An 18,007-nucleotide genomic window follows, 5' to 3' on the forward strand; every position below is an offset into this window, starting at 1 on the left:
CCTTTGTGTGAGTGTCATTTGCTGAACCGGTTACACCCTCATTCCAGGGCTTAATACCCAGCCTGACTTCTGCCCTTTTATTTTAAAGAAACAGTATGTTTACTTGGGGGGAAAGGTCGCAATTTAGTGGAATTATGGAGCAGAAGGGATTATCCCAGGCATGGCCCAAGGGTGTATCTGTACTATATAGCAGTTTGATGCTGCTTTAACTGATGAAGCGGACAACCCAGGAAATCCAGGAATCAATCTTCAGGAAGGGAGGACTTTTATTTGATTATTCCACCGCTGCCACCCATTAATATGTGGCAAACACTGATTAATGCGTAGCGTGGCGTGGCTGAGTATTTTTATATTATACCTATTAGCTGTACCCACCACGCATTGCTGTGGCCAAGCTTCCCTCCCTCTTTCTCTCCTTTCTTTCTTTCTTTCTTTCTTTCTTTCTTTCTTTCTTTCTTTCTCTCCTTCCTTCCCTTTTTTTTCTTACCCTTCCCTCTTTTCCTTCTTCTTCCTTCCTTCTCTGTTTCTTTCTTCGCTTACTTTCCTCTTTGGTTCCATCCTTCCTTGTCTCTTTTCTTCCTTCCCTCTTTCTTCCTCTCTTTCGTTCCTTCTCTCCTTCCTTCCCCCTCTCTTTCCTTCCTTCTTTCACTTTTTATTTACTTTTGCCCTTCCTTCCTTCTCTACCTTTCTCTCTTTCCTTTCTTCTCTCTTTCCCTCCTTCTCTTTCCTTCCAATTCTGGGCACCACAGTTCAAGAGAGATATTGACAAGCTGGAATGTGTCCAGAGGAGGGTGATTAAAATGATCAAGGGTCTGGAGAACAAGCCCTATGAGGAGCGGCTTAGGGAACTGGGCATGTTTAGCCTGAAGAAGAGAAGGCTGAGAGGAGACGTGATTGCCATGTATAAATATGTGAGAGGAAGCCACAGGGAGGAGGGAGCAAGCTTGTTTTCTGCTTCCCTGGAGACTAGGGCACGAAACAATGGCTTCAAACTACAAGAGAGGAGATTCCATCTGAACATGAGGAAGAACTTCCTGACTGTGAGAGCCGTTCAGCAGTGGAACTCTCTGCCCCGGAGTGTGGTGGAGGCTCCTTCTTTGGAAGCATTTAAACAGAGGCTGGATGGCCATCTGTCAGGGGTGATTTGAATGCAATATTCCTGCTTCTTGGCAGGGGGTTGGACTGGATGGCCCATGAGGTCTCTTCCAACTCTTTGATTCTATGATTCTTTCACTCTTTCTCTTCCTCCTCTCCTTCCTTCCTTCCCCCTTTCTGTGTATATGTGTTTTGTGTGTGCATATATGTGTGTTTATATTTGTGGATATGTGTATATATGTGTGTTTGTGTATATATGTGCTTTTGGGCATGAGTTGTAATGTATTTTTTTTGGTTTTTTGGCTTTAAAAGTCTCTTTTGCTGTGTTTTTCAATGTTTTTATGAGTGATGGTCACTCGTTGGCCTAATAAGCGTATTGTGTCCATCCAGCCTCTGTTTAGAAGCCTTCATAGACAAAGCCTCCACTACACTTTGGGACAGAGAGTTCCACTGCTGAACAGCTCTCACAGTCAGAAAGTTCTTCTTAATGTTCAGGTAGAATCTCCTTTCCTGCAGTTTGAAGCCATTGTTTATATATGGCCCTCATCATGTCTCCTCTCAGCCTTCTCTTCTTCAAGCTAAACATACCAACTCTTTAAGCCACTCCTCATAGGGTTTGTTCTCCAGACCCTTGATCATTTTAGTCGCCCTCCTCTGGACACATTCCAGCTTGTCAACATCTCTCTTCAATTGTGGTGCCCAGAATTGGACACAGGATTCCAGGTGTGGTCTAACCAAGGCAGAATAGAGCATGGGGAGCATGACCTCCCTAGATCGAGATACTAGACTCCTATTGGTGCAGGCCAAAATCCCATTGGCTTTTTTTAGCTGCAGCAACACATTGTTGGCTCATGTTTAACTTGTTGTCCACAAGGATTTCTTTTTCACATGTCCCCCAGCCTCTGTTTCAAGGAAGACCCCACCAGACTCCCAAGGAAACATATTCCATTGTCAAAAAAGTTCTTACTATCAAGACAGTATTGGGAATTGTAGTTCAACAAGGTCTTCAGCCATCTCTGGCAAAGTGCTGCTGTCACACAAAACTAAAACTCCCAGGATGCCATAGCAGTGAGCCCTGAGAGTTCAAGTGGTGTCAAACTGATTTAATTCTACAGTGTAGATGCACACTAGGAGGACAATAGAAATGGCTGGCCCATGACGCATCCAAAGGTGATAACCAAGGTGGAGTACTTTTGGAACACATTCTGAAGCTTTGTTTGCCAAGGCTGGTCACCATTCTATGAATCTGATACCACTCCTTTCCATAATGGAGGGAAACACCCTGGATTCCTGACTTTTTATTGCCATAGAAAAATCTCAGTGGCGAACCTTGTTCCAGAGCCAAGGGGAAAATGTGCCATACCTGTCAATCAGAAAAGTGACTATGGACCTGTAAACAAACTTGGGCCCCCTGGTTGCACAGTGGGTTAAACCACTGAGCTGCTGAACCTCCTGATTGAAAGGTCAGTGCTTCAAATCGGGGGAGTGGGGTAAGCTCCTGCTGTTAGCCCCAGCATCTGCCAACCTAGCAGTTCAAAAACATGCAAATGTGAGTAGATCAATAGGTACCACTTCGGAGGGAAGGTACCTATGTGCATGGAGTCATGCTGGCCACATGACCTTGGAGGTGTCTACGGACAATGCCAGCTTAGTAATGGAGATGAGCACCACCCTCCAGAGTCGGACACGACTGGACTTAATGTCAAGGGGAAACCTTTACCTTTATTTTAACAAACTTATTATCAAGCGGCAATCTCAATCACACTTCTCCCCATAGTCTATGCGTGCATCTACATCAGGTGTGATGACATGCCCGAGCCTTTGGGAAAACTATATCGTCTGGCTTTACTTGTTAGCTATCTGATACCTTCTGTTAAAATTAAGACCCTTAGAAGACAGACACACTTTGAGGCAAGGTGAAAAGATAACCAAATGAGTTTACTGAAACAAGATGAGTAAAGGGTTAACTCCACTCAGGACTAGCATAAGGTAAGTTAAAACAATACATTACAAAAGGGGATTTTGCTGGTTGCAGCCATCTTTCTGGAATCTTTGAAAGTCTTTTGCCTCTGGCGCAAAGCGATGGTTATAAACTGTCTCAATCTTCTTCCTTATGAAACTTAGGCTGGCCAAAAGCTTCTGTTGTCCTGTGGACAGATGGTGTAAAAATACTGCTAAATGCAGGTGCTAAGGATGCCTGTTTTTGGATTGCTTGGCCTAGGATTACTAGACAATGCCCCAAGTCTCTAGTGACTGTAGAAAAGGGAGGAGCCCAGCAAGAGAGCTCTATACAGGGAAATGGAATAGACTAACTAAGGCTGGCTTCTGGGGGGTGTTATGCTCCACCCAAAACTAATACAAAGGAAGGTGTCTACACTATTAGGAAATTCTATGAACAGGGGAAACTGAAGCAAAGGAGAGGAAAAGGCAGTTTTGGACTTCAACTCCCACAATTCCTAACAGCCTACTGGCTATTAGGAATTATGGGAGTTGAGGTCCCATATACCTGGAGGCAGGGGCAGCTCAACCCATTACGCAAAGTAAGCATTTGCAGTATAGTTTGTTTTGTCCAGGGGCGCTCTTGAGGTGCTCTTGGGGGAAAATAGACCTTGACATATGTGAGTTGTAGTTACTGGGATGTATAGTTCACCTACAACCAAAGAGCATTCTGAACTCCACCAAGGATGGAATTGAACCAAATATGGCACAGAGAACTCCCACAACGAACAGAAAATATATATCAGTGATTGGTTGGTTGGGGCGCCAAAATACTGTTTGCTTACCATTGAAAATTACCTAGGGCCGCCTTTGCCTGGAGGGCTGAAGTTTGCCCATGCCTGATCTACACTGTAGAATCGATGGAATTTGACACTACTTTGACTACCATAACTTAGTGCTACGGAATCGTGAGAGCTGTAGTTTGGTGAGGGACCAGCATTCTTTGGAAGAGAATGCTAAATACCTTGCAAAACTACAACTCCCATGACTCCATAGCATTGAGCTGGGGTAGCTAAAGTGATGCCAAACTGCATCAGTTCTTCACCGTAGATATCGATGTACTCTGAATGAGGAGAAACCTGTACTAACTTTTATAGCAATAGGTTCGGATGACCCTCCGTATCCACGGGTTCCGTATCCACAGGTTCTGTATCCATGGGTTCAACCAGCTATTGCTTGAAAACAATTCCACAAAAAATTCCAAATAGCAAGCCTTGATTTTGCTCTTTCGTATGAGGGAGACTATTTTACTACATCATTGTATATAATGGGATTGTAGAGGGGACGGAGGGGAATGACCGTAAAAGCAAATGAAGGATATTTTCCAATTCGAAATATAAAGCCTATTAAGGAAGAAAAACACTGTAATTTAATTTTGTTTCCAAAGAAGAATACAATTCCTCTTCCTCCTCTTCACTCACCTTCCTTCAATGGCTGCAACTACACTTGCAGAATTAATGTATTATAATATTTGGCAATGTATGTCCAGCCTGATTCCTCTCTAACAAAATCAGAAAGCAATGCTGCTCCCTGCTGGTGGTCATAATAGGGATGCATAAAAATAACACTAAAAGTAAAAAAAAAAGTTGTTGAAGGCTTTTTGGGCAGGAATCACTAGGTTGCTGTGAGTTTTCCAGGCTGTATGGCTATGTTCCAGAAGTATTCTGTCCTGATGTTTAACCCACATCTATGGCAGGCATCCTCAGAGGTTGTGAGGTCTGTTGGAAACTAGGAAAATTGGGTTTATATATCCATGGAATAATGTCCAGGGTGGGAGAAAGAACTCTTGTCTGTTGGAGGCAGGTGTGACTGTTGCAATTGACTTTCTTGATTAGCATTGACTGGCCTAGCAGTTTTCAAGGTCTGGCTTCTTACAGCCTGGGGAATCCTTTGTTGGGAGGTGAGTAGCTACTGAGTAGGTTAGTTACTGGAAATCTCACAGCCCCCTCTGGTAACTTAATACAACTTAATGTAGTCTGACATGGTGGTTGTTGGAGTGGTCCAGCATTTCTGTGTTCTCAAATGATATGCTGTGTCCAGGTTGGTTCATCAGGTGCTCTGCTATGACTGACTTCTCTGGTTGAATTAGTCTGCAGTGCCTTTCATGTTCCTTGATTCGTGTTTGGGCAATGCTACTGCGTTTGGTGGTCCCTCTGTAGACTTGTCCACAGCTGCATGGTACACGGTAGACTCCTGCAGAAGTGAGAAGATCCCTCTTGTCCTTTGCTGAATGTAGCATTTGTTGGATTTTCTTGTCTGTAGATAGTTTGTAGGTTGTGTTTCCTCATCAGCTTCCCTATGTGGTCAGTGGTTCTAATAATAAACAATCTGGGACATCTAATCACCTCTCAACAAAAGATTGCCCCAAGCACTGCCAGGCCATCAAATGCTAATCAAGGTGGTCAGTTGAAACATTCACACCTAGCTCCAGCAGACAAGAGTTCTTTGTCCCACCCTGGTCTTTCCACAGATATATAAACCCTTTTTCCTGGTTCCAACAGACCTCACTACCTCTGAGGATGCTTGCCATAGATGCAGGCGAAACGTCAGGAGAGAATGTCTCTAGGCCATGGCCATATAGCCCGAAAAAACCTACAACAACCCAATAATAAAATCAGTTATAACAATAAGAACAATCTGGGACATCTAATCACCTCTCAACAAAAGATTGCCCTAGGCACTGCCAGGCCATCAATCAGTTGAAACATTCACACCTAGCTCCAGCAGACAAGAGTTCTTTGTCCCACCTCTGAGGATGCTTGCCATAGATGCAGGCGAAACGTCAGGAGAAATGCCTCTAGAACATGGCCATATAGCCCGAAAAAACTCACGAGAACTGAATAAGAACAATACATTGTTTGGGCACTGCATTTGGTGATCCCTATGTAGACTTGTCCACAGCTGCATGGTATAGGCTACATTCACACCCACCTCCAACAGACAAGAGTTCTTTCTCCCACCCTGGACATTATTCCACAGATATATAAACCCCATTTTCCTAGTTTCCAACTGAGCTCACAACCTCTGAGGATACCTGCCATAGATGCAGGCGAAACATCAGGAGAGAATGCTTCTGGAACTTGGCCATACAGCCCGGAAAACTCACAACAACACATGAAAATAATTCTTACCTCATTCTAAAAGTTTAAAAAAGTTATTTGCCCTCCCTATTCAGATATTAGCTGGACTACTACCAAATAATATCATAGGACAAGTAACAAGATGAATGAATACGTCGAACACATCTTTTTATTTAGCATTTTAATAACTGTGAGTGTGTCCTCATCAAAGACAGTTTCCTATAAATAATAAAATAAACATTGTCGTTTTTTGCATCACCCTGGGTTTTCTTGCTAATTGGTGTCATTAGCCGATGAAAAAGAGTCAAGTATTTTTCTCTCTCCTATTATCACAACAGAACACCGGTTGCCGCACGAAAGCAAGTCCTCTGGAGCAAAGTCCAGCAGAATGTCAATATCAGCCATGCAGCCTCCTGGTGATAGCGGTGGGGTGACCTAGGGAATTAATTGAAAAAAATATCAACAATTTTAATGCATATACATATTTCCTATATATATATGTGTGTAGACTCACATGGTGCAGTTTGAACTGGGTGAACCAAAGAACACACACTACTCGATGCAGTGGTCAGTGTAGACCAGGCATGGGCAAACTGCATTGAGTGGTGTCAAACGTCATTAATTCTGCAATATATATGCACCCTCAGTTATAATCAGCAAAATCGAAGGTGTCATATCGGACAACTCATCCTTATCTAGACTTTGTAAGTTTCTGATCCTACAAAGATCTGATTGAGGAGAAGTTCTCTTGAACTTCATGGGACTTGGGTTGTTGTGGGTTTTTTGGGTTATATGGCCATGTTCCAGTATCATAGAATCAAAGAGTTGGAAGAGACCTCATGGGCCATCCAGTCCAACCCCCTGCCAAGAAGCAGGAATATTGCATTCAAAGCACCCCCAACAGATGGCCATCCAGCCTCTGTTTAAAAGCTTTCAAAAAAGGAGCCTCCATCACACTCCGGGACAGAGAGTTGCACTGCTGAACGCCTCTCACAGTCAGGAAGTTCTTCCTCATGTTCAGATGGAATCTCCTCTCTTGTAGTTTGAAGCCATTGTTCCGCGTGCTAGTCTCCAAGGAAGCAGAAAACAAGCTTGCTCCCTCCTCCCTGTGGCTTCCTCTCACATATTTATACATGGCTATCATATCTCCTCTCAGCCTTCTCTTCTTCAGGCTAAACATGCCCAGCTCCTTAAGCCGCTCCTCATAGGGCTTGTTCTCCAGACTCTTGATCATTTTAGTCACCCTCCTCTGGACACATTCCAGCTTGTCAATATCACTCTTGAATTGTGGTGCCCAGAACTGGACACAATATTCCAGATGTGGTCTAACCAAAGCAGAATAGAGGGGTAGCATTACTTCCCTAGATCTAGACACTATGCTCCTATTGATGCAGGCCAAAATCCCATTGGTTTTTTTGCCGCCACATCACATCGTTGGCTCATGTTTAACTTGTCCACGAGGACTCCAAGATCTTTTCACATGTACTGCTCTCGAGCCAGGCATCATCCCCCTATTCTGTATCTTTGCATTTCTTTTTTTCTGCCTAAGTGGACTATCTTGCATTCTCTCCTGACGTTTTGCCTGCATCTGGGTTTGTTCAGAGGTCTGTTGGAAATGAGGCAAGTGGAGTGTATATATATATACCTTTGGAATAATGTCCAGGGTGGAAAAAGAACCCTTGTCTGTTTGGAGCAAGTATGAATGTTGCAGTTAGCAAGCTTGATTAGCATTGAGTAGCCTTGCAGTTGCAAAGTCAATCAGTGAGAGTATTTGTTGCTGCTGCTACCTGGAGGCATCCTTTGTTTGGGAGTTGTTAACTGGCACTTGATTGCTTGCTGTCAAGAGTTCCCCTCTTTCTGAGTGATATTCTTTATTTACTGTCTTGATTTTGGTGTTTTTAACACCACCCAAACAAACACCTCCAGGAAACAACAGCCAACAAATATCCTCACTGATTGATTTTGAAACTGCAAGGCTACTCAATGTTACCCAAGCTTGCTAATTGCAACATTGATACTTGCTTCAAACAGACAAGGATTCTTTCTCCCACCCTGGACATTCCATATCTATATTATCTATATCTATATCTGGTAAAGGTTCCCCCTTGACATTAAGTCTAGTAGTGTCAGTTTTGAAAATTGTATGTTTCTCTGTGTGTGTGTGCGTATATAATAAAAAATTCAAAAAAAAAAAAGTCTAGTTATGTCTGACTCTGTGGAGTGGTGCTTACCTCCATTTCTAAGCCAAAGAGCTGGCGTTGTCCATAGCCACCTCCAAGGTCATGTGGCCAGCATGACTGCATGGAGCACTGCTACCTTCCCACCAGAGCGGTACCTATTGATCTACTCACATTTGCATATTTTTAACTGTTGACAGAAGCTGGGGCTAACAGCAGGAGTTCACCCTGCTCCCCAGATTCGAACTGCCGATCTTCCGGTCAGCAAGTTCTGCAACTCAGCAGTTTAACCCGCTGTGTCACCGGTTCTCCCTATACATAGATAGATAGATAGATCTCTCTGTGTGTGTGTGTACACATACACACACTCCACTTGCCTCATTTCCAGCAGACCTCTAAACAAACCTCTTAGGATGCTGCCACAGATGCAGGTGAAATGTCAGGAGAGAATGCTACAGGAACATAATAATAATATATTTTTATAATTATTATAAATTATTATAAATTATTATTTATAATTATAATAATAATTATAAATTATTATAAATTATTATTATAATAATCTCTCACTACCTCTGAGGAATCTTGCGATAGATGCAGGCGAAACGTCAGGAGAGAATGCCTCTAGAACATGACCATATAGCCCGAAAAAACGTACAACAACCCAATAATAATAATAATAATAATAATAGTATAAAACATTATTTATATACCGCTCTATTTCCCCGAGGTAGACTCAGGGAGGTTTCCAAGTAACATAACCAAAACATACAGAGTAAACAGCATGATATAAAATTAACAAAACAACATAAGCGTAAAATTGGGCTGTCCATACAGCCCAAAAACTTCACAGTAACCCAGTGATTCTGGCCATGAAAGCCTTCAACAACACATTGGATGGGGATTACTTTCCCATTCATCCTGCCCACCTTGGAGTTGCTAGGACATCTTACCTTTGGCTACTTAAGCTGCGCTTTCCTCAGAAGCTGGGCCTCTTTTCATTCCCGTTAATCTGCCCCATGATTTCATTGTATTTGGAGGTCACTGCATTGGCTCTCCTGGTCAGCTGTGTGAGGACACGGTACAAACTGGAGACGTGGTAATGGAAGAAGCCTTCCAAGTCCTCCTCTTCCTTGACCTCTTGTTCTCTAACGTGGGATGTTGGGTGGCTGCGGGGCAACAGACCTCCTTCCACGACCAACTTGATGGATTTCAACAACATATAATATTCGTACAGGTCTTTTTCCTTAGAGCTAGAATCGGACGTGTCCTCCTGGCCTTCCAAAGGGACTCCTTGCAGAAGGCTGGGGAACATGACGGTTTGTTCCATCTTGTGAACGGCCGAAAAGTACTCTTCCATGGTTTTCAAAATGAGGCTTCCTTTGTCTCAGATCCTGGAGTATAAAGCTCTGAAGGCTGGTTTGCAGTGACCGCTCTGTCGGTGGTAATTTATGAGATTATCCTGAATGATAATCACCCAGAGAGCATGCAGGTGGGATACGTTCCACTCAAGGGGTGAATGACACTCCTCTTTCCCCAGCAAATAGGATCCCTCCTTCTTGAACACCCCAGCAAATGGCCAGTTCGCAATGTGACTTTGTTTACAGGTTGGAATGCTCTCAAACAAAACGCTGGACCGAATCAGGACGGTTGACCCTTCAAAAGGGGACAGAATAGGCTGATCGGCTTGTATCTCTATCCATTGCATCAGACACCGAGTGGGAAATTCCTAGTGTGTTTTGAGCAAGTCATTCCACTCCACGCCATATTGACCTGGGGATTTAACAGTTGAGGTGTGTATTTGTGCAACCCTGTGGGTCCTGGGAAAGGCATAATAACCCATAGCAAGGTTACTATCACTCAAAGGAATATATTGCGTGATTATTATTGCAAGACATCAAGCAAAAAGTGGGTGCTAGAAACAACATCATACGAAAGCTGACTGGCACAACCTGGGGATCATGACCAGATACAGTGAAGACATCTGTCCTTGCGCTGTGCTACTCTGCTGCTGAGTATGCATGCCCAGTGTGGAACACATCTCACCACGCTAAAACAGTGGATGTGGCTCTTAATGAGACATGCCGCACTATCACGGGGTGCCTGCACCCTACACCACTGGAGAAATTACACTGCTTAGCCGGTATCGCACCACCTGATATCCGCCGGGAAGTAGCAGCCAATAGTGAAAGGACCAAGGCTGAGACATCTCCAGCTCATCCCCTGTTTGGGTATCAGCCAGCACGTCAACGACTTAAATCTAGAAATAGTTTTCTAAGATCAATACAGACACTCGCTGGAACACCCAGGCAAGCGAGAGTCCAAAAGTGGCAGGCTCAAACTCAGAACCTCAACCAATGGCTGATACCAAATGAGAGACTCCCCCCTGGGCACACAGAGGACTGGGCGACTTGGAAGGCGCTGAACGGACTGCGCTCTGGCACCACGAGATGCAGAGCCAACCTTCAGAGATGGGGCCACAAAGTGGAATACTCGACGTGCGAATGTGGAGAGGAGCAAACTACAGACCACCTGCTGCAATGCAACCTGAGCCCTGCCACATGCACAATGGAGGACCTTTTTGCAGCAACACCAGAAGCACTCCAAGGGACCAGATACTGGTCAAAGGACATTTAATCAACTACCAAACTCACAAATTCTGTATTTTGTCTGTTTGTTTGCTTTGTTCTGTTAGAAATGTAATATAATTGACTGGTTGCCCTGACACGACAAATAAATTGCGAGACAGCAGATCATCAGATTTTGTGTGATGCCTTTTGCCAGTCCGCTATCTCTCCCATTAGCCCATCATTAGCTCCTGATTGAGGCCCATCATTAGCCAAAGTCCCAGGGCCAATCTTGTCTGGTGAGTCCGGATCTCCTTGCAATTGTGCAAAACCATTACGGGAAGCACTTCATGATAGGGTTGTTATTCCACATTATGGGAATGGGACGAGATAGCGGCAAGGGTGCAGTAATGCCCAAGAATGTAACTAAGGGCGCATCTTCACTGGCACATTTACTGTAAAGCAGGCATCTTCAAACTGCGGCCCTCCAGCCGTTTGGGCCTCCAACACCTAGAAGCCCTAATGAGCTTGTTCAATTGTCAGGAATTCTGGGAGTTGGAGGCCCAAACAGCTGGAGGGCCACAGTTTGAGGATGCATGCCGTAAAGCAGTGTTTCTCAACCTGGGGGGTCGGGACCCCTGGAGGGGTCGTGAGGGGGTGTCAGAGGGGTCACCAAAGACCACCAGAAAATACAGTATTTTCTGTTGGTCATGGAGGTTCTGTGTGGGAAGTTTGGCCCAGTTCAATCGTTGGTAGGATTCAGAATGCTCTTTGATTGTAGGTGAACTATAAATCCCAGGACAGGCAATTGTCTTCAGTAACTGATTCTTTGCTTTGAAGGAAAATCCCCTTTTTTAACTTCTCCCAGGCTGATTGTAATCTTAATTCTTACTGATGTGGGCTCCGCTACTGGATCGAATTGCATCTTGAACGCCAAGTGGACCTACCAGTAAGGCTAGTAGATTCTCCAGCTGATGTTCTTTGATCTTTAGGGCTGTTACCCTGGAAATCTTTGGAGACTCTTAAGACTGTTCTCCCCTGGAAAGTCTTAAGGGTTGAAGCTTTTGTACAGGAGAAGCTTGAACACGTCCTGTACATTAGCTTTCCTTACTGAGACTAACTAAAAATGGCTCCCTTCCCTTCCCAATTGTCCTGAGCAAGGGGCGGAACCAAAACTTAACGATGATGGACAGGTGACTTGCCCTATGACTGCTACCAAAGGAAGCCACCCTTCTGCAGAATCCCAGGAACCTTGGGCTGCAAGCAAACATTTAATACAAAGCAAATAAAATGGGAGCTCCTGGCACAGCCGTACCAGCACAGTTCACCTACAATCAAACAGCATTCTGAACCCCACCAACAATCAAATTGAGCGAAACTTCCCACACAGAACTCCCATGACCAACAGAGAATACTGTATTTTCTGATGGTCTTTGGTGACCTCTTGGATCCCCCCTCGCAACCCACCCCCCAGGGTCCCGACTCCTAGGTTTCTCCAAAACATTTCTCCAAAACTCCAGAGGAAACAGCAACTTTGGGCACATGTCATCAGCTGTGCTACTGACTTCCTGTTTGGCTGGATATGTTTTCCTCGCACTTGGGTAGTCTTGGGTCAGAGGATGGCACTTACCTTCTCCTGCCAATCTGGCATTTGCAGTGCTCATCGGGCACAAAAATGGCACTGGACGGTGCTTGGCATCTGGAGTGAGGTTAGCCCAGGCATGGGCAAACTTCAGCCTTCCCTCCAGGTGTTTTGGACTTCAACTCCCACAGTTCCTAACAGCCGGTAGGCTGTTAGGAATTGTGGGAGTTGAAGTCCAAAACACCTGGAGGGAAGGTCGAAGTTTGCCCATGCCTGGGTTAGCCAGAGTGATGAATCAGTATAATCATTTCTGGCCTGTCAACATGAATCCTAAAACAAATCGGATGGTTTATTGCTTTCTAAAGAAAGAAATATCTATCCATCTCTGTTTTTCAAAGGAGATGGACATGTGTGAAAACTCAAAGATTCACATACTAATAGATAATAAACACCTGCTTTATTTGTTTTACACTGGGCTACACTTTACATAGACATTCCTGGAGTTGTATAATACACTCTCCAAAAGAAATTAGGCAAATATTTTGTGTAGTTTATTATACAGTTTGAGAAAAAATATTTTATATCGTGTTTCAACATCACCATTTTCCACATTGGGTTGCTGGGAGTTTTCCCAGGCTGTCTGGCCATCTTCCAGCAGCATTCTCTTCTGAAGTTTCGCCCATATCTATGGCAGGCATCCTCAGAGGTTGTGAGGTCTATTGGAAACTAGACAAGGGAGGCTACCAGTATTAAAAAACAATAACTCTAAAATCATGACAGTAAATAAAGAGCCACACCCAGAAAAAAAGGAAAATTCCAGACAGGAAACAATCACGGCCAGCTCACACCCCCCAAAAAAGGATTCCGCCAGGCAGGAAGCAGCCAGGCTTTGAAGCTGCCAGGTCATTCAATGCTAATCAAGATGGCCAATTGCAACATTCATATAATAATTGAATCAAAGAGTTGGAAGAGACCTCGTGGACCCTCCCGTCCAACCTCATTCTGCCAATAAGCAGGGAAATTGCATTCAAAGCACCCCTGACAGATGGCCACCCAGCCTCTGTTTAAAAGCCTCCAAAGAAGTAGCCTCCATCACACTCTAGGGCAGATAGTTCCACTGCTGAACAGACTTTCTTAAAATCTCAAATTCTTTCTGGATCATGTTTGAAGAAATTTGCAAAGTTTGTAAAGCTCTCATTAAATCTAAAATAAATCCATTCCTGCTGCTATTAGGTTCTTCACACTATATAGATTAATCTATTCATACAATCATAGAATCAAAGAGTTGGAAGAGACCTCCTGGGCCATCCAGTCCAACCCCCTGCCAAGAAGCAGGAATATTGCATTCAAATCACCCCTGACAGATGGCCATCCAGCCTCTATTCATAAAGAAAATAGTATTGTTAACATGAAGCAAAGCAGTCAGGTTTGGGAAGCATAGATTTGGATGTTCTGCAATGCCAACAAGTTAGCAAAATGGTTCCTTTTTGTTTGTACAGCTGGCAACGTCCACCTGCATAGCTAATACGGCATTCCCGTTTGTTTTGGAAGTTCATAGACTCATTTCCCAATCAATAACCAATAGTGTGCCTGAATCAGAACTCGTCCAAGGTATTTTGCCAGCAAAGGCAAAGGGTTACATGGCAGCCCTTCTATGCTATACCTAAGCTGTCAAGTTCATTTTACTGGATTGGGGAAACGAATAATGCCACAGCTCTGTCCCTCGACACCTTATTTCTACCACTTGGCTCCAGAGGTGACCACCAAACCTTACCTAATGTTGAGCAAACTTTACCTAATGTTGGAGCTGGCTCTGATGTAAACGATGTGATGCAAGAAGCAGAAATAAAGCATATGTATTACACACAGAAATTAAGAAAGGAGGTATTCAGAAGATGAACAAATGAGGACATCCTTGGCCCAGGCTCTCGTGTTGCCCAAGGTGGGTTCAACAACTGCAGGGAGAGGTCAGACGGGAAAGGTTGCAATGGACTTAACAGAGCAAGAAACCATCTATCTATCATCTATCTATATCTATCTATCTATCTATCTATCTATCTATCTATCTATCTATCTATCTATCTATCTATCTATCTATCTAAAAATGCTCTGAGCGTAATGAGTACCTTAAAAACAAAAGAATCAATGAACGAAATCACACCAAATTTGGCAACAAAATGTCTCACAACACAAGGAGTGTCCACCACTCAAAAAAAAATATGATTTTGTCATTTGGGAGTTGTAGTTGCTGTGATTTATTGTTCACCTACAATCAAAGAGCATTCTGAACTCCATCAATGATGAAATTGAACCAAACTTGGCACACAGAACTCCCATGACCAACAGAAAATACTGGAAGGGTTTGGTGGGCATTGACCTTGAGTTTGGGAGTTGTAGTTCACCTACATCTGGAGAGCACTGTGGACTCAAACAATGATGGATCTGGACCAAACTTGGCACGAATACTCAATATCCCCAAATATAAACACAGATGGAGTTTGGGGGAAATAGACCTTGACATTTGCGAGTTGTAGTTACTGGGATTTATAGTTCACCTACAATCAGAGCATTCTGAACCCCACCAATGACAGAATTGGGGCAAACTTCCCACACAGAACTCCCATGACCATCAGAAAATACTTAAGGCCATCCAGTCCAACTCCCTTTACCAGGGCAAGAAAATGTAATCAAAGCCCTCCTGACAAAGAGCCACCCAGTCATAGATATAGATAGATAGATAGATAGATAGATAGATAGATAGATAGATAGATAGGATGCCTGCCATAGATGCAGGCAAAACGTCAGGAGAGAATGCTTCTGGAACATGGCCATACAGCACAAAAAACATACAGCACACCAAATCTAGGAGTCTTTTGATACTGCACAAGTTGAACATGAGCCAACAATGTGATGCGGCAGCTAAAAAAGCCAATGGGAGTCTTGGCTGCAGCAATAGGAAATATATCGTCCATATTAGTGGTTCTCAACCTGGAGTCCCCAAGTGCTTTGGCCTACAACTCCCAGAAATCCCAGCCAGCTTACCAGCTGTCAGGATTTCTGGGAGTTGAAGGCCAAAACATCTGGGGACCCACAGGTTGAGAACCACTGATCTAGATCTACAGATTGAAGGAAATCATAGTCCCATACTATTTCGCTTTGGTTAGAACTCACCTGGAATGTTTAGGGCACCACAATTCAAGATGGATATCGACAAATAGGTACAAGATCAGAAATGGGCAACTAAAATGGACGAAGAGAGAGCCGTTCAGCAGTGGAACTCTCTGCCCCGGAGTGTGGTGGAGGCTCCTTCTTTGGAAGCTTTTAAACAGAGGCTGGATGGCCATCTGTCAGGGGTGATTTGAATGCAGTATTCCTGCTTCTTGGCAGAATAGGGTTGGACTGGATGGTCCACAAGGTCTCTTCCAACTCTATGATTCAGTGATCCTATGATTCTATGAATGTTGCAATTGGCCATCTTGATTAGCATTGAATGGCCTTGCAGCTTCAAAGTCTGGTTGCTTATTGCCAGGGGAATGGCAGAAAGGGGTTGGACTGGATGGCCCATGAGGTCTCTTCCAACTCTAGGATTCTATGATTCTAAGATCTAGAAGATGTAGAAACCATGAATCCTTCTGAAGAGCAGCTTAGAGAGCTGGGTATGTGTAGCTTGGAGAAGATTGAAAGGGGACTTGATAGCCATTTGTAAACATTTGAAAGGATGTCACATCCAGGGAAGTAATGCTACCCCTCTATTTCTGCCTGGAATATTGTGTCCAATTCTGGGCACCACAATTCAAGAGAGATATTGACAAGCTGGAATGTGTCCAGAGGAGGGCGACTAAAATGATCAAGGGTCTGGAGAACAAGCCCTATGAGGAGCGGTTTAAAGAGCTGGGTGCGTTTAGCCTGCAGAAGAGAAGGCTGAGAGGAGACATGATATCCATGTATAAGTATGTGAGAGGAAGTCATAAGGAGGCGGGACCAAGCTTGTTTTCTGCTTCCCTGGAGACTAGGACATGGAACAATGGCTTCAAACTACAAGAGAGGAGATTCCATCTGAACATTAGGAAGAACTTCCTGACTGTGAGAGCCGTTCAGCAGTGGAACTCTCTGCCCCGGAGTGTGGTGGAGGCTCCTTCTTTGGAAGCTTTTAAACAGAGGCTGGATGGTCATCTGTCAGGGGTGCTTTGAATGCAATATTCCTGCTTCTTGGCAGAATGGGGTTGGACTCGATGTCCCATGAGGTCTCTTCCAACTCTATGATTCTATGAATCTATGAAATTGGGCGTGATGGAGTCTGCTCTGGAGGTTTTTAATCAGAGACCGGATGGCCATCTGTTAGTGGTGCTTTGAATGCAATTTTCCTGCTTCTTGGCAGGGGGTTGGACTCGATGGCACAGGAGGTCTCTTCCAAGTCTATGATTCTATGATTTTATGAAATTGGGTGTGATGGTGTGTGCTCTGGAGGTTTTTAAACAGAGACCGGATGGCCATCTGTCGGGGGTGCTTTGAATGCAATTTTCTTGCTTTTTGGCAGGGGGTTGGACTGGATGGCCCATGAGGTCTCTTCCAATTCTATGATTCTATGAAATTGGGTGTGATGGAGTCTGCTCTGGAGGTTTTTAATCAGAGACCAGATGGCCATCTGTTGGGGGTACTTTGATTGTGTCTTCCTGCAGGCCAGGGGGCAGACTGGATGACCCTTTGGGGTCTCTTCTAACTCTATGATTCTATGATTCTGTGACAGCTGTATTGACAAACTATGAGTTAAAATCAAACCTGTCTCATGTCAAAAGACCTCACTAGCAAATTAAGCTAAACTATAGCTCCCATAGTTGTAGGTTTTTCGGGCTATATGGCCATGTTCTAGAACAGTGGTTCTCAACCTGGGGTCCCCAGATGTTTTTGGCCTACAACTCCCAGAAATCCCAGTTAGTTTATCAACTTTTAGGATTTCTGGGACTTGAAGGCCAAAAACATCTGGGGACCCCAGTTTGAGAACCACTGTTCTAGAAGCATTCTCTCCTGACGTTTCGCCTGCATCTATGGCAGGCATCCTTAGAGGTGTGAGGTCCCACAACCTCTGAGGACCTCACAACCTCTGAGGATGCTTGCCATAGATGCAGGCAAAACGTCAGGAGAGAATGCTTCTACAACATGGCCATATAGCCCGAAAAACCTACAACAACCCAGTGATTCCAGTCATGAAAGCCTTTGATAATACATATAGCTCCTAGAATCACCCACCTGCATAACTACTAGAAACTGGTTAAATTGAAGAGCTGTATGTGGGCAATGTGAAGCTCTCCAGATGTTGTTGGACTCAAGCTCCCATCTACCTCAACTATAATGTCCAGGGTGTTGGGATGTTGGGATTTGTAGTCCAGTTATATTAAGAGCCCCCTTTATTATGGCACCATGTGATATTGGGCAAAGTGAAGTGATGATTTAATTAAAGTCAGTGTCATATCATTTATTTCTCGAAAGCAGTTGCAATTTACAAGCGTC

General features: G+C 44.1%; 1 protein-coding gene across 1 annotated transcript; it reads right to left on the reverse strand.

Moving 5' to 3' along the window:
- Nucleotides 1-6,357: 6,357 nt before the first annotated feature.
- On the reverse strand, nt 6,358-9,830 carry LOC132770093 (thyroid hormone-inducible hepatic protein-like). Its single transcript, XM_060766977.2, has 2 exons — nt 9,304-9,830; nt 6,358-6,608 (listed from the first exon to the last, which is right to left on the reverse strand). The coding sequence occupies exon 1, from the start codon at nt 9,708-9,710 to the stop codon at nt 9,330-9,332; it is 381 nt and encodes a 126-aa protein (XP_060622960.2). The 5' UTR covers nt 9,711-9,830; the 3' UTR covers nt 6,358-6,608; nt 9,304-9,329.
- Between the last annotated feature and the right edge of the window lie 8,177 nt (nt 9,831-18,007).

The sequence above is a fragment of the Anolis sagrei genome, chromosome 3 (assembly GCF_037176765.1).
Source record: "Anolis sagrei isolate rAnoSag1 chromosome 3, rAnoSag1.mat, whole genome shotgun sequence".
NCBI lineage: Eukaryota > Metazoa > Chordata > Lepidosauria > Squamata > Dactyloidae > Anolis > Anolis sagrei.